We start from the raw sequence: 23,953 nt of genomic DNA, 5'->3' as shown, positions 1-23,953 counted from the left end.
ATCCCTGGGTGGCGCAGCGGTTTGGCGCCTGCCTTTGGCCCAGGGCGCGATCCTGGAGACCCGGGATTGAATCCCACATCAGGCTCCCGGTGCATGGAGCCTGCTTCTCCCTCTGCCTATGTCTCTGCCTCTCTCTCTCTCTCTCTTTCTGTGACTATCATAAATAAAAATTTAAAAAAAAAAGACTCGCTCTCTCTTTTGCTAGGGTTAAGGGGCACTAAAGACTGCCTCACACCAACCTACAACTTTCTCCTCATTGTAATTAAAAGTGTTAGAAGAGGGCCTCGGTTAAGTGTCCAGCTCCAGGTTTCAGCTCAGGTCATGATCTCAGGGTCCTGGGATCGAGTCCCACATCAGGCTCCCCATAAGGAGCCTGCTTCTCCCTCTGCCTGTGTCTCTGCCTCTCTCTGTGTGTCTCTCGTGAATAAATAAAATCTTTTAAAAAGTAAAAAAACAAATGTTAAAAGAGATTTGCAGAGGAAAAACCTTTCTCTTTTCATGATGGCACATTCCGGGGCCTCTACAATGTCGCCAGGGATACATTCCAAAGTTGGCCCCAGAGAGGAAGGTGCCAGGTCTGTGTAGCATAAAAAGCCACAGAGGGTAAGAAGGGCCCTGAACACCAGCCGAGCCGAGGCCCCTGGGTATGATCTTGTTCTGCAGACCACCAGAAGCCTACAGAGACCTGCTCATCTTCCCAGCTGCCTCTCTCCTGCCCCTCTGTCCCTTGGTCACGGGGCTCCAAGCATGGTTCATCTGCCATGCTGCTCCTCCCATAGGCCACATGGGTCCCAGACTCCAGGCCTTGGCTCTCAGCTGTCCCTCTACCCCCGTGGCCAGGCTGGCTTCCCCTTGTTCTTCATCCAGAAAGGCAGAAAGGCGTTTTCTCTCTTTCTAGGTGAGCCACATACCAGATGGGCATCCATGCAGAAGAGAACATACTAGACACTGTGCTAGGCCCATTGGAGATGGGCCTAGCATCCCCCACTGTTCTGAGCCTCTGTTTGCTCATCTGCAAACGGGATTAACAAGAGAACCCCAGAGCCCCTCTTTTGGATCTGCTCTGAGTAGTGACTGTGGCCCAGTGCAGGGGACCCTCACATGCACTAAGCTCAGAAGGAGCTCAAGAAATAGATGCTGTTGCTAGCATGACCATATTCTGCTTCTTTTCCTGAGGCCTCCTGGAAGGGGACAGAGCTCAGTACTGAGGCCATGTGGATTGGGGGGTCAACCCAAAACTCTGCTTCCTAGAGACAAAGGCTTCCCTGTTCTGAGCCTCAGTCTCCTCTGTAAAATGGAGCTAACAAGCCCTTCCTGTGACTGAGGATGGACAGAGGGAGGACACCTGTGAAGGCTCAGAACTAGGTAATCCTGAATAAGGAGGGACATTAGTGATTAGGAGGGCGGAGGGCCCAGCAGGCTAGCTGGCCCACTCCAGGTGCAAAGTAAATGGAAACCGTTCTTCTTTCGTGTGTTTACTTGAAATCGTTTATTATATTGCCCTGCTACCTGCTCTTTGCTCGAAAACTCGGGCTTTGCTTCTTCCTGTCTTGTGCCACAGGTCCCTCAAAACCAGCTGAGGGTTGGGTGGTTGTTGTTTTGTTTTGTTTTTTTTAACTTGACTCCCGTCAGGTCTCAGGCGCCTCACTCTGAGGCCTCGGTTCAGAAATGTAACTAACAAGTCCGTTTGGTCCAGCAAGGGCTCCTTTTATTCATTCGGGGTGGGTTTTTGAAACGCAGTGCAACTTTATAAAGTCAAGGGTGCCAGGAAAGCGAGCCTGCCAGGTGCAGAGAAGCACAAGAAGCTTGCAGAACCTCCCAGCCCCATGGGCGCCCTGGTTCACCTATGGCCGTGGCTGCTGGCCCCCAGGGGCCGGGTGGACCTCAGAATGAGATCAGGGTGCCTGCTCTGTCCAAAGCTCAGGACCATATCCATCTGTCCTCGTGTACAACAGTGTGCAAAACAAGTGGAAAATATCTTCACATGGGAATCACAGAATCAGCTCCGCTTGGTGTCTCTTTGCCTAAAAAGCATCTGGCCGTGCAGGAAGGGTCGGGCAGTTTTGTCCTTCCAAATACCAGGGCGTCGCCAGGTGCCTCTGGCCTTGCTGGGCTGGCCTTCACACGGGGGTCTCCTCTGCCACCTTCTTCAGGAGTCCAGCTGCCAGGGAGGAGTGCTGGGTGCCCTCAGAGCCATCTGCATCCCGGATCTTCAGGCGTACTTTCTGGTTGGTCCTTCTCCACTCGGAGTACAGCTGGCAGTGGTAGCGGAAGGAGACCTGCAGGGCAGCATGGGGTGGGTGGGAAGACTAGCCGGCTGGTCTCTACCCCCTCAGGAGGGAACCTGAGCCCATGTGGCACCTGTTGTGGCCCAAACCCGGGCCAGGCTCATGCCTCCAGAAGCAGAGGGTGTTCAGACATTTCTCACACAGACCATGTACATACACCCATTCACTCTCCCAGGAAAGCTGCCCACCAGCACTCGGGACCCTGCAGAGTGAAGGAGTCTGCAGCAGGGAGCAAGGAGCTCCCTTTCTGTTTCTATCAGGATGGGACTGAAATGCTACAGCCTCTTGGAAGGGATTCACTGTCAGTAGGCTAGAGACTTGCCAAAACTCAGAAGCCACCACGAAGATGTCCTTCAGTAGGTGAGTGGACAGATAAACTGTGGGACATCCAGACAAGGGAATAGTACTTGTCACTAAAAAAGAAATGAGCTCTCCAGCCATGAAAAGACATGGAAGGACATCCAATGCGTGTTACTAAGTGAAAGGACCCAGGCTGAAAGGCTACAAACTGTAGGGTTCCAACTCCCTGACATGCTGTAAAGATGAAACTATGAAGACAAACAATACAAGGATCACTGGTGCCAGGGATTGGGGGGAGGCAGGGATGAACAGAGCACAGAGGATTCTTAGGGCAGTGGAACTACTCTGTGTGACACCATAATACGTTCATTATCTATCTGTCCAAACCCCCTAGAACGTACAGCACCAAGTGTGGACCCCAGTGTAAACCAGGGGCTTGGGATGATAATAATGTGTCAATGTAAAATGTCTATTGTAACAAAGGTGCCCCTCTTGTGCCACGTTGCTAAAGGAGGAGGCTGGGTATGGGGAGGATATCCTGAGAGCTCTCTTTATTTTCTGTTCAATTTTGCTCTGAGCCTGAAACTGCCCTAATAAACTCTATAAAAACAATTTTGTGGCGGGGTGGGGGGAACGCCTGGGGGGCTCAGCAGTTGAGCATCTGCTTTTGGCTCAGGGCATGACCCCGGAGTCCTGGGATCAAGTCCCACATCAGGCTCCCCACAGGGAGCCTGCTTCTCCTTTTGCCTATGTCTCTGCCTCTCTGTCATGAATAAATAATATCCTTAAAAAAAAATTTTTTTAACCAATGTCAATGGTTCATAGTCTGTGATCAAACACGTTCCAAGAAGCATTTGCACAGGTGGTACTCAAAGCACTGTTTGTAACAGGAAAAAAAAAAAAAAGGAAGAAAGGAAGGAAGGAAGGAGAAGAAAAGCCACATTGGAAAGAATCCCAGTGCCCATCAAAAGGGATTAGTTAAATAAATATGGTATATCCAGACCATGAATGACTGTTGGGTGGCTGCCTTTTTCTTTAAAGGACATTAGCAGAGTGAAAGCAAACAGACTACGAAGCAGTACCTATGGTTTTATGCTGTTTGCATTAAAGAAAAAAAACACTAGTGGATGCCAATACTTTTTGAGGAGAGAACATTCTCTTACCTAGACAACAAGGATTATACCTAAGAGGTGAGGCTGGGGGTGCTCCTCTCTGGGCGAGGGTTCCAATGGCTGCCAGAAGCCTGAACCACACCTGCCAGTTGGGCCCCAGTCAATCCCAGAGGCCTTCCCTCTCCATCTCTTCAGCTTCCTGTCTGCCTCTCTCATCCTCCTGCTCCTTCTCTCCCAGTCTTCTCGTCTCTTTCTCTTCCTCCCGCCCTCCCACCCTCCCTCTCCCTGACCCCAGCTGGTCTTGCTGGGCTTGTGGATGGCAGACAGACTCTACACTCAACTCCGCCAACAGGTACCCTCGTATCCTGGGAGCCAAGGCTCACACCTGACTGACAGTTTCCCTGGACCCTGGTTGGGCTCAGAATCCGGAGCTCCATGAGATGCCGAGAATTGCTTCCACCCGGGCAGAGGCAGAGGCAGGCAGGGAGGCCCCCAAGCCTTTGCCCAAACCCCTGGCCTGCCTGCTCTGAACCAGAGACCCCCAGATGCCTCCAGCTGGCAGCCACTCACCAGCGTCCAGAGGACGTAGATGGTGAACAGGGCAATGGTGAGTGCGATGAGCCCCACAGCCTCAAGCCGGCTGTGGAGCCGAAGGTGGTCCTGGGCCCCGCGCAGGCACAGCCAGCCCGAGATGGCAGCCAGTGGCGTGATGAACAGGAAGCATACCATGTCACAGCACAGCGTCCGCTTCTCTGTCCGAGGCCCCGGGTCCTTCAGCCACTGCAGGGTGGGGGAGGAACTGCTGAGGTGGGCTTCATACCTCCCTCCCATGAGCCCGGGGCCTGGGGATGGGGTGTAGAACCACCAGGCCTGGCGCCTCCATCCACAGATGCCCATCTTGATTGGCGGGCCCTGCAGGACCAGCCTCCTGCCAGCCACCCCCTCTGTCCTTTCCTTCCTTCATATACTTATTGAGCCTACAATGAGCTCACAGGCCCCACTAAGTGCCCCCATTGTACAGATGGGGGAAACCGAGGGCACAGACTGACTCATTTGTGCAAACTCACACAACTAGTCATCTGCAGAGTCAGAACTGGAACCCAGGGGGTCTTGCCGCAGGGCCTGTGGGTCCGTGGCTGCTGTGTTACGCTGCCCACCACAGACGAAGGGGCAAGAGAAATGGGCAGAAAGGAACAGACGGGTCCCTGCCCTCCCAGAGCTCCCATGCTAGGGCAAGAGGGATGAAATGGGGTGGATGGTCAGGGAGGGGATGGCCTCGCTGGGCAGGTGACAGTGACCTGAACCGAATGAGCAGAAGCAGCCACGTGAAGAACAGGGAAGGCTGCACCCCACGCTGCAGAACAGCATATGTGGGGCCCTGATATGGGTGCATGTGGTCGGACAAGGTACAGCAGCGGGGGAGGCCCACACAGCTGGAGGGTGAGGGGTGCAGGCAGGGGCTGCCTCTCCCACCTACTGTTCTCCTAAAAGCCCAGGCTCCAGGGCAGCCCTGGTGGCTCAGCGGTTTGGCGCCGCCTTCAGCCCAGGGCGTGATCCTGAGACCCAGGATCGATTCCCAAGTCAGGCTCCCTGTATGGAGCCTGCTTCTCCCTCTGCCTGTGTCTCTGCCCCTCTCTCTCTCCTCTCTGTGTATTCTCATGAATAAATAAATAAAATCTTAAAAAAAAAAAAAAAGCCCAGGCTCCAGGCAGGACAGGGGCCTTTCCAGAAGCTTGCCCACCTCTCCACTCAGCGACATCACTGGGGAGCACTTGGCTGGCCCCTTTGAAGCCAAGCCTGGGGGAGTCTGGAGGGCATCCATGCTGCCAGCAGTGCTCGGGGAGCAGTGTGGTAGCCACCACGCCTGGGAATGCTCATCTCAGTCCTGACCCATCATGCTCAGACTAAAGTCTAAGCTCCTGGGCACAGCCCACAAAGCCCAGAACAGCTGCCACCGCCTCCTCTGGGCCACCCTCTTCTCCTGTAACTCGCTCCACCCCAGCCACCCAGGCTTCATCAAGAACACCAAACTCTTCCTGGCCTCAGGGCCTTTGCACTTATTGTGCTCTTCCCCAGGTTGGGGCCCTTGGCATTGCCAGCTCCTCGTTTTTCAGGTCTCGGCTTCAGGGGTGACCAAACAGGGAGGGGGCACCAGGTCTGTCAGGTGTGGGTCCCCAGCCCCATCAGCAGAATCTTCCATGGGGGGAAGCAGGAGGTCTGCCCTAGAGAGTACAAACTCCGCCTCCAGCCCCAGCCTGCCTCCCCTCCGCCCACTCCAAGCCCAGGCTCCCAAGCATACCTCTGTGAGGGGCCGGGGCCGCTTCTCCACTGCAAACTCCGTGTGGCACAGCTCACAGTAGCTGGTGTTGGATGAGGAAAGCCACCTCTCCAGACAGCTCTGGTGCACGGCACCCAGTGTGCCCGTGCAGCCACATGGAGAAAGCAAGCTCTCCCCATTTGCTCCCTCATGGCAGATCCGACAGAAAGGACCGTCGCTAGACACAGAGATAGGGCACATGAACGACCATCCAGCCTCCTGCCTGTGCCCGCTTCATAAGCTCTGCGCTGCCCCTAGGCTGCCACTTGGCAGACCCCTACTCATCCTTCAATGCCCAGCTCCAAACATCCTTTCCTTTGTAAAGCTTTCCCAAATTCCCAAAAGTAGAGCAACATGCCTTCTCCCCAGGGTTCCTGTGGCACATCTTTGAGGCCCAGGCGAGCATCTCTTATACCCGCCACCCATCCAGCATCCACGCCTCCCTTTCCTGCAATACTCCCCTCATTGTCCTGAGCAACCAACCCACTCTCAACTCTTGGTCCCCGAGGCCTGGAGCAGCACTCTCAGCAGCCCTGATGACCTCAGGCCGGACCGAACACCACCCACCCCTGGTAACTGGGACTGATTCAGGGAAAGGCATGTGTGAAGCAATCAGAGTACCTGGGAATTAATTCCTGAAATTCTCTCTCTCTCTCTCTCTTTTTTTTTTTTTTTTTTTTCCTGTTTGTTTGCTCCTAAACTCCAGAACAAGAACTATAGTCAGCAAGGCTGATGTAAGTCTGGAGCTGCTAGCAGCAGTCTGGTCCCCACATGGAGTCTGTGAATGGTGCCAAACAGAGGAAAGCAGGGCCAAGCAACAGGGAAAGACAAATTCTCAAGGACATATCAAAGGCTCTGGATCTAGCCACACCTGAAGGCCATGCTACCTGAGAAGCCTGTGCATCCAGGGAGAGTAGGTCCCCTGCTCCTGTGTTCTAGTTAGGCTCAGAAGACAGACACAACAAGCATCCACAGGAAGCCACTTCAGGGAAGTCTCAGCCCCAGCCTGATCTCTGGGGATACCAGGTCCTTCCTGGGGCAGCTCAGGGCTGTGAGAGGTGTGGCCTTGGTGGGTGCAGAGGCTGTCCAGCAGATGAGTCATTGTTTTCCAGACATTTCTGCCCAGAGAATAGACTGCAGGAACACACGAAGGAGGTGGAGCAGGAGGGCCGTTTCCCAGATAACACCAATTTCCCTTCTGAAACGGTTCTCTGTCCTCTCCTCGGTGTCCCCTGCTGTGGGGCAGAGCCTGGCTGCTTTGAAGCCAAAACCATGAGCGGATCCCTCATGGCTACTTTCTCCTCAATCCTGTGCCGGGGATGCTGCTGGCCCCTGGGATGTCAAAAGGCTGCACCCGGCTCCACCCTGATCCCACACTGCCCCTGCCCAGAGTTAACAGGAAAGGAATCCCTGCTCTGAAAGCCGATCCCAGGAAGTGCAAGGGATGAGAACCTTGAGGAAGACCCATGTCAGTCTGGGGCCTGTCCCAGGGAAACCTACTTGAGAGTAAACAAAACAAAAGCAAACCTGATTTCTTACTGAGCACTTACTGTGGACCATGCACTATTCTGAGTGCAGCACAGAATCTGTTATTCTCACACGGAACCTGTGAAGAAGGTGCTATTTTGCTCTCCTTTTACAGATGGAGAAACTGAGGCACCAAGGGGTGGGGGACCCCATTTGTGTGAACTCACATAGCTAGTAGCCTGTGAAGCTGGGATGTGAGCCCAGGACATCTTGCTCCAGGGCCCATGTCCCCTGAGTGGCTATGCTACACTGCCTGTTCCACATGGCAGGACAAGAGCAGTGGGCCTCGCTCATGAAATCCTGGCAGGAAAGTAACACAAATGACACAGAGGAGGAGGAAATGGGCTAGGGGGTGGGGGATCCTCAGGGCGGCTGCCCAGGGCACACTTCAAGGGCAGAGAGAAGGGAGAGTGTGAACCAGGAAGCAGAAAGAAGCCAGGTGAAAGAGGCAGCAGGGGAAGGCCACGAGGAAGGGCCGGGGGTGCAGCAATGCTCTGGGAAGCTTTGAGAAGGGCCTGGGCTCGTTCATCACCTGGTGGGCAGAACGCCAAAGGCTCAAGAGGATGAGAACCCTCTGGACAAACAGCAGCCTTCTCTCTGGGAGGGTGGCTCTGCCCTGGTCCTCAGCCTGGGCAGGTTTGGGACGAGCTATATCAAAAATCAGAGGGGAGGGATCCCTGGGTGGCGCAGCGGTTTAGCGCCTGCCTTTGGCCCAGGGCGCGATCCTGGAGACCCAGGATCGAATCCCACGTCGGGCTCCCGGTGCATGGAGCCTGCTTCTCCCTCTGCCTGTGTCTCTGCCTCTCTCTCTCTCTGTGACTATCATAAGTAAATAAATAAAAATTAAAAAAAAAAAAATCAGAGGGGAGGGGTACCTGGGTGGCTCATTCAGTGGAGCCTGTGACTCTTGATATCGGAGTCATGAGTTTGAGCCCACCTTGGGTAGAGGGTTGAGCCACGCCTGGGTGGCTCAGCAGTTGAGCGTCTGCCTTTGGCTCAGGGTGTAATCCTAGAGTCCCAAGATCGGTTCCCACATTGGGCTCCCTGCATGGAGTCTGCTTCTCTCTGCCTGTGTCTCTCCCTCTCTCTCTGTGTGTCTCTCATGAATAAATTTTTTTTTGATTTTTATTTATTTATGATAGTCACACAGAGAGAGAGAGAGAGGCAGAGACACAGGCAGAGGGAGAAGCAGGCTCCATGTACCGGGAGCCCGATGTGGGATTCAATCCCAGGTCTCCAGGATCGCACCCTGGGCCAAAGGCAGGCGCCAAACTGCTGCGCCACCCAGGGATCCCTCTCATGAATAAATAAATAAAAATCTTTAATTAAAAAAAAAAATCAGGGCAGCCCCAGTGGTGCAGCGGTTTAGCGCCGCCTACAGCCTGAGGCGTGGTCCTGGAGACCCTGGATTGAGTCCCACATCAGGCACCCTGCATGGTGCCTGCTTCTCCCTCTGCCTGTGTCTCTGTCTGTCTCTCTCTCTCTCCTTCTCCGTGTGTGTCTCTCATTAATAAATAAATAAAATTTAAAAAAAAAAAGAGGTGAATTTAAAAAAAAAAATCAGGGGATCCCTGGGTGGCCCAGTGGTTTGGCGCCTGCCTTTGGCCCAGGGCATGATCCTGGAGTCCCGGGATCGAGTCCCACGTCGGGCTCCCGGCGTGGAGCCTGCTTCTCCCTCCTCCTGTGTCTCTGCCTCTCTCTCTCCCTGTCTATCATAAATAAATAAATCTTTAAAAAAAAAAAATCAGAGGGGAGAAGCCATGAACAAAGAAGCCAAGGGGCAGATCAAGAGGGCTATGGTCTCATGGGCATGGCTGTCCTGACCACATCAAGGTCACAAAGGGACCCTCTGCTCCCTCTGGGGATGGCAAGACAGGCTGGTGGGACTAAATGAGCTTCTCCCCTTCTAACCCAAGCAGGAGCTCTGGTTTCAAGCATCAGCAATGTTCAGGGACCCTGGCAGGTGTCCGCCCCCCTCTGGGCCTTGGTTCCTCCACGTCAGGAGGGAGACTGAGGCAAAGTGCGGTCAGCTCTGGGACGCCTGGGTGGCTCAGCGGTTGAGCATCTGCCTTTGGCTCAAGGTGTGATCCCGGGGTCCAGGGATCGAGTCCCACATCGGGCTCCCTGCATGGAGCCTGTTTCTCCCTCTGTCTGTGTCTCTGCCTCTCTCTCTCTCTCTCTCTCTGTATCTCTCATGAATAAATAAAATCTTTACAAAAAAAAGTGGGGTCGGCTCCCACAGTGACCCTCAGGAACCCCATGTAGGGAGACCCCATCTTTGGTCAGCTGCTTCCCAGGCCCCCGACCCCACCAAATGTCCCCTCGCTCCCAACCTGGCCTTCCCAGCATGGACTCTGTCCTGCCTTCAAGGGGGCTGGTGGAGATGCGGGCATAGAAACCAACACCCTGGAGGAAGCCCAGGAGATTCTCCTATCATCTGGCCTTGAGCAAGGCTTCCTGCAGGAAGTGACACCCAGCAAAGATTTGGAGGGTGAATGGCAGTGAGCTCCCTCCAAAGCGCTGCAAGGCTTCCCATCTGCTTCTTTTGGTGTTTGTATGAAAAGCTTATGAATTCGTTCTGACATACGCTACAACATGGATGAATAGTGATAATGGTAAGCGACTGCACTTCTATGAGCTCCCCCAGGGAGGCCTGTCCACACGGACAGAGAGGCTGGGGGAGGGGGTGGGGTGTCCCTCTTTCTGGGGACAGATGTTCAGTTTGGAGAGAAGAGAAAGTTCTAGAGAAAGGGGGAGGTTTGCACACAGTGTGAGAGCACCACTGAACTAACTGTACACTTATAAAGTTTTACAGTGGCACATTTTATGTTATATATATATATATATATAAATATATATATCTCTTGCCACAATAAAAAAAAAAAACTGGAAAAAACTTATAAATTAAATCTGAGTAAATAAACCGAATGACAATGTGGAAAACTTAAAAAACTAAAAAGAAAAGGGTATCACTTAAGAGTTTTGTTCCCTTAGCCAAGCTGGTGGCTGTTTTAAATCTAAATCAGTTAAAATGGAAAAAAAAAAAAAAAAAGAGTTAAAGTTAATGCAAATTTGCATGCGGTTTACTTAAAATTCCTTTCCTTGAGCGCCTGGGGGACTCAGTCAGTTAAGTGTCTGCCTTCGGTTTAGGTCATGATCCCAGAGTCCTGGGATTGAGCCCCGCATCAGGCTCCCTGCTCAGTGGGGAGCCTGCTTCTCCCTCTCCCTCTGTATGCTCTCTCTCTCTCTCTCAAACAAATAAAATTTTTAAAACAAAACTCTTTTCCTTGAAAACAATGACAAATAGGGCACCTTGGTGGTTCAGTGGTTAACATCTGCCTTTGGCTCAGGTCGTGATCACATCCGGGATCCCTGAAGGGCACCTGCTTATCTCTCTGCCTATGTCTCTGCCTCTCTCTCTGTGTCTCTCATGAATAAATAAATAAAATCTTGAATGAATGAAGAAAGAAAGAAAGAAAGAAAGAAAGAAAGAAAGAAAGAAAGAAAGAAAGAGAAAGAAAGAAAGAAAGAAAGAAAGAAAGAAAGAAAGAAAGAAAGAAAGAAAGAAAGAAAGAAAAAGAAAGAAAGAACTGATAAATTGGCAAACCAGGCAAGGGCAGCATCTGGATGGCTGACACCAGGTCTTAAATATTTTATCAAATGCACATAGGGTGAGGGACGCCTGGGTGGCTCAGCAGTTGAGCATCTGCCTTTGGCTCAGGGCGTGATCCTGGAGTCCCAGGATCAAGTCCCACATCAGGCTCCCTGCATGGAGCCTGCTTCTCCCTCTGCCTGTGTCTCTGACTCTCTGTGTCTCTCATGAATAAATAAATAAAATCTTAAAAAAAAAATGCACATAGGGTGGCAAACCCGAGGGCAGACCATATGTGGATTAAGGCAAGGTACTCTCAGAACAGTGTAATGAGGAAGGTGTCCCCATCTCTGAGAGACGAGGGTAAAGTAACTTGTCACAGGTCACAGAGGCAGGATTTGAGCCCAGGGGCTGTGAATCCACAGCCTGCACTACAAACCACTTCCTTATAATGCCTCTCCAAAATATGAGCTACTGCCCAACACCTAATCTTCAGATTTCACCTATCAATCTGGAATTTCCGCTTTCCTGAAGAACCAGACCTGACCAGCAGGGCCTCTGTTTCTGCCCGGCAGGTATGATCAGGGCTCCTTTCTCGGGTTTATTTGCCCACCTGGTCCCTCTAGATGATTGGATTGCTGACCAATCACTTGGCCCCGAGACTAAAGTGAGCGAAGGCAAAGACACCTGCTTGGTTGCCACTCACCTTGACGTGTCCAAGGCTCGGATGACAGTTGAGAGGAGCCGGCCATCCCTTGAAGTCACCTGTGCCACGTACTGGGGTGGCCCGAGGCCAGTGGCCTCCACAACCTTGGAGAAGGCGGGGCTGCCAGAGCAGTCACACAGGGAGCCAGGGAGGTGACAGCAGTCACCCGTCGTCATGGCCACAAGGAGCCCAGTGTCCTCAGGGCCTGAGGCCCATGGTCCCAGGAGCCTGGGGAGAGACCAGCAGGGATTAAAGGCAAGATTATCGAGCCAAACACCCACCGGGGTTTCAATCCAGCTGAGACTTGGTTGCCCAGTCTGTAAAATGGGGCTCTGTAGGGGACTGTGGGGGATTCAATGAGATGTCACCTGGAACTCAGCCCAGGGCTGTTGCATAGTAGGGGCTTGGTTATATTATCTCTAACGCTCCTGAGAGAGGTCAGTGAGGTCCAGCCCTCAAGGCTTGTAGGCCACCCCCAACATCACCTCTCTAGACACGGTAAGGGGCCCAAACAGTTACTGAGTGCCTGCTGTGTGGCAGGCCCTGTGCTTGGGGCTTCCCTGGGCTAGAACCATGCCCGCCAGCCACATAGACGCTTGTTCTCCGTGGGCTGGATTTCTGGGGCTGAACATGTGAACCTGCCTTTGATTCAGACAGAACTGAGCTAGAAACCTGGCCAAACAGACCAGGATGGGGCATCACCTGATACCTCCTTGTCACCTCAGGCCATCAGGAAAATGGCTGAGGCTGGGGAGGACTCCTCCTTGAGCAGCTGCTCCAAGCCAGGCCTGGGTCCTCAAGGAGAAGCAGTAGCAGACGGCTGAAGACTTAGGCAGCCATCTCAAGTCTGCTCCAGGTCGGGGGGCTTCAGCAGTATTTTTCCCCCATCCTAGGGTCCGCCTCGCCAAAGGAGTCTTTGGCAGCTTTCAGCCCCATCCCAGAAGGAGCCAGTGAGACTTTGTGTGTTTCCCCTGAGAATTTCCTGGAAGTAACAGGCAATACAGGAAACCTGGTGCTTAGGGCCCCTGGGCTGAACTCGTCTTATCCCCAGGCCTCTGTCGCTAGGAGCTGTGGTCCAGAGACACCACAAATACTCAGGCCAAGTCACACCCCCTAGTCAGCTTTTTGCCCAACCCCTGCCAGCCAAAGCTGAGCCCCAAGAGAGCCAGGGAAAAGCCAGCCTAAGTGATTGACTAACTCATTTGCACCAAAGCCACCTGCCAATAGATCAGCACCCCCGGAACAGCTGAGCCAGAAGCCCTCCTCCTGGCCCACTGTGCCCTTCTGAGCCTCCAGAGTTGGGCCTCGGCCAGCCAGATATGCAAATATCAACCCAGAGGCAGAAGGAGCAGAGAGGAAGACTGCATGGCCCAGATAACATCCTCAGGGCAGTGTCGGGGGTTGTATATGCTGCTGTCCCTCCCGAGTGCCTACAACCAGAACTTCCGGCTCAACAAGGAAGGTCAACAAGGAAGCCTCTGGACTCTCCAAGAGAATGCACAGAAGGGAATCCATTCTTCCCACCCCTCTAAGCATCAGCCTTAACATTCCTGCAAGTAATCGAGCACTGTAAAAATCATCACAGCTCCTGTGTATTGAGTTTTGCCATTTCTGTTACTAGGGGAGGGGTCGGGGACTCCTCAGATCTGATGATGCAAGGCCTGAAAATCACCAGGACTAAGACAGCAGCTACAGCTCATTAAGGACCCACCACACGCTGGGTACTGAGAAGTGCACTGAACTCTAAACAGTTGCTGTAAGTGTCCCCTTCAAAGATCACCTCCCTGGAGAGGTCTTCTCTGGTCACCCCGGCCAAAGTACCACTGGTGTCCACATTACTGCGCTCATGGTATGTGCCCCTCCCTGGAGAGCTGTTATTACTTCCCCTTCAGTGAGCTCTGGGAAGGAGGGACCGGGTGGGACATGTACTCCACTGTCCCTGGCACCTGCCCTGTGTTGGGCACAGAGTTGCCACATTAATCTCTCAGCTCCAACTCTGTGTAAGAGCAAGGGGTGGGGGGAAGAACCCTCCTGACTCCCATACCTTGGTCGGCCAGGGCCCGTGGTGGGAATCAGAGAGGTCTAGAGGCTAGAGGTTTGTGCAAACCACAGAGGCCTGGGCTTGGAAGGGGCCAAACTCAAGGCCAGACTCAGTTCTGGGGCTGCTGGGCTGGGAGGGTGAGCCAATGCCTCAAGCAAACTTGGCCCAGTGCCTGGGGGACTAGATATCACGGAGTCCTCACAACAAATCTATGACATACGTCCAATAATTACCCTCGTCTGACAGGTAGGGAGACTGGGGCTCCGAGAGGGGCAGCTACTTGCTCAAGATCACACAGCTAAGAAGGAACAGTAGTCCAGTGACTGGGTCTGGGACTCAAAAGACCTGGGTTCTTTTAAGTCTTGACTCTGTCACTGATTCTGTGTGTCCTGGGACAAGCCACTTTGCATCTCTGGGCCTCGTCCTTCTCTTTTGTCAAATAAGTTGATGGAGCTGGTGGACTGTGTCTGCTGAAGGGCTTCTTGAGAAAGAACCTCCAGACTCACTTCTTCCAGCAAAGCTTGTCCTTATCTAACCCCCCCCCCCGCCCCCCTTCCTGGGCCAATGCAACCTGCCCAGTCCCCTTTTCCTCAAGGCAAGAAACTAAACAAAGAGGAGTCAGAGGGCCCTAATGGTGTGGGATCTGGGCAAACTGCTTCACTCTCCGGGCCTCAGTTTTCTCGTCTGTAAAATGGAGGCCATAACAATACCCACCTCATTCACCTATAATTATTAGGAAGTCAGTGAAAACTAGCTCTTCTTAGGACTACGATCATCAACTTACAGAGCTGCTGGAGAGTTTGGTGCCCGGCACCCAGTAAGTGCTCAGTAAATGCCATTGTTTTTAGAAGAAATGCGGAGCCTGTGAAATGCATTCATTCCTCTCCACTCACCAGAGAGAGACACACACTCACCTGTGTGTCCTTCAGTCCTTGCATGGCCCTGCATTGGAGGGGGCCAGGTTAGAGCCCCGCTCTGCTCTCCTTGGCTGTATGGCCCCAAGGGAAGAGACTTCTCTGAGCCTCAATTTCTTCATCCGCACAACAGGGAACATTTCTAGTACCTCCACCTATTATGGTCCCTAGAGGATTAAATGAGCTAATCCTATAAATTCTGGAGCACCCGCTAACAGCCAGGCACTCGGCTGAGCAAGTCCTCTGCAGACGGTGCCTGGGGTCATTGTAATGGGTCCTATGTTCCGGGCAGAGCTGCACCGGGAAGGAGGATGACAGCCTACTGTGTGCGGGGGTCTTTCCCCGTCCGCCGCCTTCTGAATTGTCCCAACGAGCCCACCTACGCTGGCGCCGGGGTGACCCGGTTTCACAGACGGGGAAAGCGAGGCTCGGAGAGGCACCTACTATGTGCGGGGCCTCGGGAGCCTCCCGCCGGCCTCAAGACGGGAAGTGCGATGCCCTCGCTCCGGGGCAGGCTGAGGCCGAGGGTCTGAGGCTGACCGTCCCGCCGGGGAGCCGGGCGCGGGCCTCGAACCCGGGGCCGGCCCGCGGACCCGCTCCCCCGCACCCCGCCCGCCCGCCTGTGCCTACCTGACCCGCGGCCGGGCCGGGCGGCCGCGCAGGCCCCTCCGCTAGCCCCGGCCCCGGTCCCGGCCCGGCCGGTCCCGTCAGCGCCGCCAGCTCCGCTCCGGCCGGCACCTGCGTCCGGACACCGCCCGCCGAGCCGACGGGGCCACGGCCCAATGGCAACCGCCTCTCGCCCACGCCAGCCAATCCCCGCGCACGTCCCGCCCTGGGAGGCGGGGCCAGAGGCGACGGGGACGTCCTGGGCCGCACAGGCCCCGCGGCGCCGCAGCTGCTGGCTCCGCCCCCGCCGCGTCCTGGCTCCGCCCCCAGCCCCGGCTCAACCCCCAGCCCTGACCCCGCCCCATCCCGGCGGGGGACACGAGCGGGGTTGGCGGCGCCACCTGCCGGCGACCAGCGCTAGCTCCTAAATAAAACCGTTACAGCTTTGAACGTGACACCCGCAAAAGGATTTACAAGTGTGCATCACCTCCCTTAGGCTTCTCCTTAATCCTGGGAGGGGGAGAGAGAGGAACCGCATGAGCACACTTTACAGAGGGAAAACAGCAGCCTAGAGAGGTTAGGGGGCCATGGAAGAGCCTAAAGCCAATGTCATTTATTCATCATTCACTTATTCATGTAACAGTTTCATTCACCAGGTGTAATAAACATCAATAAGAGGGCCTGCTATGAGCCAGGCACTGTCCCAGGCTCTGGAGACACCAGGTTGGGTGAGACAAATATTGTTGCCTTCGTGGATCTTTATTTAGGGAGTTAAGCAATTGTGTAATTAATTATTAATTACAAAAGTAATAAATTGTAGCAAGTGAGAGGGGGGGCACATCGTGGTATAATTTGGAAAGTCCAAAAATACTTCCTCCAGGAAGAAGCAAATGAGTTGATAACTAAGAGCAGAAGTGAATGAAGAGAAAAGAGGGGAGAAGAATCCCAGGCAGAGAATTCAGGCACATGCAAAGATCCTGAGGTAGGATGGAGAGGTGCCTTAGTACTCCTCTCCCCTCCTGCCGTGCCTTTATGGAATATATAGAGCAGTTTGATTACCTCGGTTACATTCTGTTGTGTTGTACTAACTTTATTTTTCAAAAGTGAAAAGAGAAAGCATGGGCAGCCCGGGTGGCTCAGAGGTTTAGCACTGCCTTCGGCCGGGGGCGAGATCCTGGAGACCAGGGGTCGAGCCCAGCGACAGCCTTCCTGCGTGGAGCCTGCTTCTCCCTCTGCTTCTCTCTGTGCGTCTCTTGTGAATAAATAAATATTTTTTTAAAAAAAGAAAAGAGAAATAAGATTGTTTAAAAGGTTAGAGGAAAGAAATAGGAAGAAGGGGAGAGAGATACAAGACAGACTTTTATTTTTTATTTTTTCAAAGATTTCTATTTATTTATTCATGACAGACACAGAGAAAAGCAGAGACATAAGCAGAGGAAGAAGCAGCTCCCTGCCAGGCCCCCGATGTGGGAATCGATCCCGGATCCTGGGATCATGCCCTGGGTCAAGGACAGACGCTCAACCACTAAGCCACCCAGGCATCTTTGAAGGTTTATTTATTCATAAGAGACACAGAGAGGCAGAGACACAGGCAGAGGGAGAAGCAGGTTCCCTGTGAGGAACCTGATGCGGAACTCGATCCCAGGACCCTGGGATCACGACCTGAGCCAAAGGCAGATGCTCAACCACTGGGCCATCCAGGTGCCCCCAAGTTAGCCTTTTTAAAACACACTTTGGGGGCAGCCCGGGTGGCTCAGCTGGGTAGCACCACCTTCAGCCCAGGGCATGATCCTGGGGACCAGGAGTTGAATCCCATGTCGGGCTTCCTGCGTGGAGCCTGTTTCTCCCTCTGACTGTGTCTCTGCTTCTCTCTGTGTGTGTCTCTCGTGAATAAATAAATAAAATCTTTTTAAAAAATAAAATAAAGGGCAGCCCCGGTGGCGCAGCGGTTTAGCGCTGCCTGCAGCTCAAGGCATGATCCTGGAGACCCTGGATCAAGTCCCATGTCAGGCTCTCTGCATGGAGCCTGCTTCTCCCTCTGTCTCTGCCTCTCATTCTCTCTCTGTGTCTCTATGAATAAATAAATAAATAAATAAATAAATAAATAAATAAATAAATAAATAATCTTTAAAAAAATAAAATAATAAAACACACTTTGTGGGACGCCTGGGTGGCTCAGTGGTTGAGTGCCTGCCTTCGGCCCAGGGCATGATCCTGGAGCCCTGGGATCGAGTCCCACATCGGGCTCCCTGCAAGGAGCCTGCTTCTCTCTGCCTGCGTCTCTGCCTCTCTCTATGTGTCTCTCATGAATAAACAAATAAAATATTTGAAAAACACATTTTTTATATATTTGGCTTTACAACCATGTAAATATCATATATAATCATAAAACAAAAATTAAAATGTAAAGGTAGCTCTAAAAATGAAAATAAAACAAAGGAACTTCTGTATTCGGTTGGTAACAATAAAGAGATGAACACCTAGGGACCTTATTTATTTTTAAAGATTTTATTTATTCATGAGAGAACAGAAAGAGAGAGGCAGAGACAACAGGCAGAGGGAGAAGCAGGCTCCACGCAGGGAGCCCGATGTGGGACTCGATCCCAGGTCTCCAGGATCATGCCCTGGGCTGAAGGCGGCGCTAAACCACTGAGCCACCCGGGCTGCCCAGCCACCTAGGGACTTTAAAACACAACAATTTGACTCAATATACCACTATTATAGTGTTGATGGTGACGTTGCGTGGTGATTGTGAGCCTGTTGCATATTTCATATGGGATAAAGCAAAAGCAAGGAAGTACTTACATTGATGTCAAGGACAGGGATTTCCAGAGGGAGTGAAGGAGGTACAGATATAAGGTTGATTATGTTAATAAAAACCCCGTAGCCTTGAGTTTGAATGAGGAGCATCACAATATATTTTTATAAAAAGTAAAGATTTCCTAGCCCTGTCCACTGAAAAGATCTGAAACAAAGACTGATTTTGTTGCAATCAGCGCTCCTTAAGCCCAGATCATAGTCTCTAAATATCATTTCTGATTGAATGAACCAAGGAACATTGGGGAAATAGCTGATTCTGAGTCTGGGGCAGGAAATGTACAGGATGAACCTGGCACAGTCTGATGTACCGGAAAGCACAGGCGTTATCAAAGACATTACCCAGTAAGGTAGTGTCAGTGGAAGTCAAGGAGAAGCTCTCACTGCCACAAGTGGGATAATTTGCCCTTCAGTAAGGACAAGGATTGCAGTAGATCAAAACACATCAAACATTTAAATCCATTTACGGGGGGCTGGGGACCCCTGGCTGGATCAGTCGGTAGAGCATGAGAATCTTGATCTCAGGGTTGTAAGTTCAAGACCTATATTGGATATAGAGATTATGTAAAAAAATAAAATCTTAAAAAAAATCCATTTACCAAGGTTTTAAAAATTCTTATCTTTGGGGCCCCTGGGTGGATCAGTCAGTTAAGCGTCTGCCTCTGGATCAGGTTGGGATCCGAGAGTCCTGGGATCAAGCCTTGCATGAGGCTCCCTGCTCAATAGGGAGCCTGATTCTCCCTCCCTTCCCTGCTTGCGTTCTCTGTCTCTATCCTGTCTCCCTCTCAAATAAATACATACATAAAATATTTTTTAAAATTCTTATCTTAAAATAATGTTGGGGCACTTGGCTGACTCAGTTGGTAGACCATGTCACTCTTGATCTCGGGGTCGTGAGTTCAAGCCCCACATTGGACAGGGTTTGCTTTTTTAAAAATGTCAAATTTACATAAAAGTTGCAGAAGTGACACACAGAGCTGTCATAGACCCTGTGCCCAGATTCCCCAGTTATTAACATTCCTAAACCCTTTATTTTTATTTTTATTTTAAAAATTTGGGGGGACCCCTGGGTGGCTCAGCAGTTTAGTGCCTCCCTTCGGTCCAGGGCTTGATCCTGGGATCCCGGTATTGAGTCCCACATCGGGCTCCCTACATAGAGCCTGCTTCTCCCTCTGCCTGTGTCTTTGCCCCCCACCCTGTATCTCTCATGAATAAATAAAATCTTTTAAAAAATAAAAATAAACTTTAATCTGGGATGCCTGGGTGGCTCAGCAGTTAAGCATCTGCCTTCAGCTCAGGGCATGATCCCAGGTTCAGGATCAAGTCCCACATCAGACTCCCTGCAGAGAGCCTGCTTCTCCCTCTGCCTGTGTCTCTGCCTCTCTCTGTGTCTCTTATGAATAAATAAAATCTTTGAAAAAATTTTTAATCTTTATTTTAAGTAGGGTCCACACCCAGTGTAGGGCTCGAGTTCACAACCCTAAGACCAAGAGTCGCAAACCCTATATGGACTGAGCCAGCCAGGTACCCTGAATCCTTTATTTATTTATTTTGTAAAGATTTATTTATTCATCAAAGACACACAGAGAGAGGCAGAGACACAGGCAGAGGGAGAAGCAGGCTCCCCATGGGGAGCCCGATGCAGGACTCGATCCCGGGTCTGGGGATCACACTCTGAGCCTAAGGCAGACGTTCAACAGCTGAGCCCCCAGGCGTCCCTATTTTTTTTCTAATTTTCCTTTTTCTTGAGCTTATTTTTTTAGTATTCTCATACGCCCAATGTGGGGCTTGAACTCACACCTGCGAAATCAAGAGTTGCATGCTCTGCCAACTGAGCCAGCCAGGTGCCCCTTTAGTGTATACTTCTTTTTCTTTCTTTTTTTTTTCAGTGTTTATTTCTCAAATATAAGCATTCTCTTCCACATATTCACAGTACCACCTTCAAAATCCACAGGTAAATATTGATCCAATATTACCATGTAATTCCTAAATCTTAAAGTTTCCAATAAAGTCCTTTAAAGCTCCAGCATTCATTCCAGAACACACTTTGTGTGTGTGTGTGTATATATATATATATATATATATATATATACAAACTATATATATTTTTTATAGATTTGTAAAATATTTTATAAAAATTATTTATTTATATGTATTTATTTATATGTATTTTAAAGATTTTATTTATTCCTGAGAGACACAGAGAGAGAGAGGCAGAGACACAGGCAGAGGGAGAAGAAGGCTCCCTGCGGGGAGCCCAATGTGGGACTTGATCCCGGGACCCTGGGGTCATGACCTGACCCAAAGGCAGATGCTCTACCACTGAGCCTCACAGATGTTCCCTTTGTATATTTTTCTATTCCCAGTGTCATGTATGCTGCAATATTTATTTAATCTTTACTCGTCTTTCATGACCTTGATACTTTGGAAGAGCATGAGCTAGTTATTTTGTGGAAAGTTCCTCAATTTGTGTGTCTCTAATGTTTTGTCAGGATTTATGTGTTTGGAACGGGAACTGCAGAAGCAATAAAGTGTTCTCGGTGCCTATGTCGGGAAGCAGAGAATGCTGATTTCTTCCATCACTCCCTAGACCAGCCTGTTTAAAATGATGCGTGCCAGGTCTCCAGCCTGAGAGAGTATGTTACACTTGTCAATAGTGCTTTATGGGAAAATATTTTGAAATTAATTAAATATCTGGTTCCTCAATAAACCTTCAACCACTACATATATTATCCATTGATGACACTTGACTGGATCAATTTTTTTTAATTTTGTTGTTGTTATTTCAGACAAATAGGGTTTTGTTTTTACTTATGAGAATACTAGAGGAGGCTGGCTGCTGGCACTGGTTTGATCAAACAATGACTCTGAGAGTCTCTTGGCCTTTTCTCATGGTGGCGAGATGGCTGCTGCAGTTCCAGGTATCACATCCTCAATCGAGGCAGGGAGAAGGGAGTGGCATGGAGGGGTTAGCCAGGCCTGCCTTTTATCAGATAATGGTTGCCAAATAATGATTTTTCTGTATGTGCTAGCCCCACAAAATGTTCCAAGGTGGCTTTTTCTTGTATTTTTACCTGTCCCAGCTCTGGAAGCAACCATTTCTCCAAGGAGCCCCGGTTTTAATGGGGAACAATATTTAAAAACCAAGATCTGGGTGCCAGGTGTCCTGACAGCTACAGTGGTATCAATTCTTACTTTTCTCATTGTAATATGTATGTATGTATGTACCTATTTATAGATATTTATCTACCTGTGTGTCTATCATCTACCCGTCCATCCATCATCCATCCATCTTTAAAACCATGAGTGTACACCAATAGCCCTAATTCTTTTTTTTAATAGCCCTAATTCTAATCCAACACCAAAATTTACTCCAGACACTTCATGTGTTTCTAACCTTCCTTCTCTGACTCCCAGGATCCCAAATACATTTACTCATTTTTCTGCTTCCCCCACCCCTGCCATGTGAACCCTAACTCCTAGATACACTGATCAAGACTCAGCCCCAGACATATACATCCTACTCAATTCCATACCCATTGAGCACACTGATTGGAAGCTTGGCCCCCCAAAAGGAGTTAAATTCATGCATTTTAGTAAAAAAATAAGCAGTCACTTTTGAAGACTTCTTGGAAATCAACTCAAAATCCTGAAAACTAGGAAATTCGGACATTAACGAGAAAGGGAAAAAAATTAAGTATTTATGCTGACCTTTACAATCTGTACCTCAGGGTAAGCACATAGATGAAGGAAAATTTCTCTTTATTCCAGAAATAAATGGAGGAGGCCAGATTTTGAATACAACCGTTTTGTAACCACTAATGGATTGTGAATCTAGGTGATGCTTTGCAGCAGCTACAAAGCATCACAAATAAGAGACACGGTGCCACCATCTGCCTCCCGGTATGTGCACACATCACCTACAAAGCACTCAGCCCTAAATATGACCAACCTCTAGATCTAACTATTCATTTACAGGAAATGCAGGGGACAAAGGCACATAGTGAATAACACCATAGGTCCATAAAGATAAAATGCAGATTGGTGGTTGCCAGGGACAGGGGAAGGGGAAATGGGCAAGAACTTTAATGGGTACGGGGGTTTCTTTTTGGAGTGGTGATAAAAATCCCTAATTATAGTGTGGTGTTTGCACAACCCTATGCATGTCCTAGAAACCACTAGATATACATTTTAAAATGACTAAAATGGCGAATTTTATGTTCTGTGAATTTTATCTCAAATTTTTAAAAAGCAAAAAGGGAGAGACCATAGGGATGCCATTGGCAAAATGCTGATGGAACTACCACACAGATGACCCCTCCCTCCCTCCCTCCCTCTCCCCCTTCCTTCTTTCATTTTTATCTATTTATTTTTTAAAAAGATTTTATTTATTCATGAGACACACACACACACAGAGGCAGAGACACAGGCAGAGGGAGAAGTAGGGTCCATGCAGGGAGCCTGATGTGGGACTCAATCCTGGGATTCCAGGATCATGCCCTGGGCCAAAGAAAGGGGCTAAACCGCTGAGCCACCCAGGGGTCCCCCTTCTTTCATTTTTAGAGAGGGAGGAGGTAGAGGCAGAGAGAGAGAATCTCAAGCAGGCTCCATGCTGAGAGTGGAGCCCAACATGGGGCTGGATCTCATGACCCCAAGATCATGACCTGAGCCAAAACCAAGAGTCAGATGCTTAACTTACTGAGCCATCTAGGTGCCCCACAAATGATCCATTTCTTTAAACAGAAAGAGGGGGGCAAGAAAAATAAGAGATAAAAGAAGAATCTATAGGGACTGAGGAGACACATGAACCAACTGGAACGGGGTTTGGATACTCATTCAAACAAATCATTAGAAAATTTCAAGATAAAAAAAAAAAGAAAATTTAAAGATAATCAGCGCTTAGGGTACCTGGGTGGCTCAGTGGTCTGAGCATCTGCCTTCAGCTCAGGTCATGATCCTGGGGTCCTGAGATCGAGTCCTGCATTGGGATCCCTGCAGGGAGCTCTGATAATCAGCGCTTAGGGTACCTGGGTGGCTCAGTGGTTGTGTCTGCCTTCAGCTCAGGTCATGATGCTGGGGTCCTGAGATCGAGTCCTGCATTGGGATCCCTGCAGGGAGCTCTGCTTCTCCTTCTGCCTATGTCTCTGCCTGTCTGTGTGTGTGTGTCTCTCACGAATAAAATATTTTTTAAAAAAGGATAATCAGTGCTTAGATATTTGATGATATTAAGAAATTACTACTCATCTCTTTAGGCATAATAGTATTGAGGTTGTGTCATCAAAATAAGTCTTTGTATTTTAGAGATATATACTGAAACATTTAGGGGGGGAAGATGTCTAGGATTTGCACACAGGAAGAGAATGGGGTGAAACCAGATTGGCTGAAGTCGGGTGGTGGGCATATGGGAATTCATTAGACTATGCTCTCCACTTTTTCTTTTTTTTAAGATTTTATTTATGCATGAGAGACACACAGAGAGAGGCAGAGACATAGGCAGAGGGAGAAGCAGGCTCCCTGTGGGGAGCCCATTGCAGGACAGGATCCCAGGACCCTGGGAACATGCTCTGAGCCTAAGGCAGATGCTCAACCACTGAGCCACCCAACCATTCCTCTCCACTGTTAAATAACATAATTGTTTTTTTTAATTTATGATAGTCACACACAGAGAGAGAGAGAGGCGCAGAGACATAGGCAGAGGGAGAAGCAGGCTCCATGCACCGGGAGCCCGATGTG

General features: G+C 50.4%; 2 protein-coding genes across 2 annotated transcripts in view; both read right to left on the bottom strand.

Moving 5' to 3' along the window:
• The window catches only part of HNRNPM (heterogeneous nuclear ribonucleoprotein M), a 277,045-nt gene that overhangs the window by 42,276 nt on the left and 210,816 nt on the right, over nt 1–23,953 (bottom strand). The window lies entirely within an intron of this gene.
• On the bottom strand, nt 1,687–15,584 carry MARCHF2 (membrane associated ring-CH-type finger 2). Its single transcript, XM_025457282.3, has 5 exons — nt 15,428–15,584; nt 11,843–12,070; nt 6,000–6,195; nt 4,271–4,480; nt 1,687–2,279 (listed from the first exon to the last, which is right to left on the bottom strand). The coding sequence occupies exons 2-5, from the start codon at nt 12,016–12,018 to the stop codon at nt 2,121–2,123; spliced, it is 741 nt and encodes a 246-aa protein (XP_025313067.1). The 5' UTR covers nt 12,019–12,070; nt 15,428–15,584; the 3' UTR covers nt 1,687–2,120.

Source organism: Canis lupus, chromosome 20, assembly GCF_003254725.2.
Source record: "Canis lupus dingo isolate Sandy chromosome 20, ASM325472v2, whole genome shotgun sequence".
In the NCBI taxonomy this organism is placed as follows: Eukaryota; Metazoa; Chordata; class Mammalia; order Carnivora; family Canidae; genus Canis; species Canis lupus.
The sequence above is the reverse complement of the archived record's forward strand: the minus strand, read 5'-3'. Positions and strand labels throughout refer to the sequence as shown.

Coding starts and splice junctions, on each gene's coding strand:
- MARCHF2 (XM_025457282.3), bottom strand. CDS start 12,018: ATGACGACGGGTGACTGCTGTCACCTCCCTGGCTCCCTGTGTGACTGC. Junction 6,196..11,842: donor CGAGCCTTGGACACGTCAAG/GTGAGTGGCAAC, acceptor CTCTGTGTCTAG/CGACGGTCCTTTCTGTCGGA. Junction 2,280..4,270: donor TCTACGTCCTCTGGACGCTG/GTGAGTGGCTGC, acceptor GCTGCCCTGCAG/GTCTCCTTCCGCTACCACTG.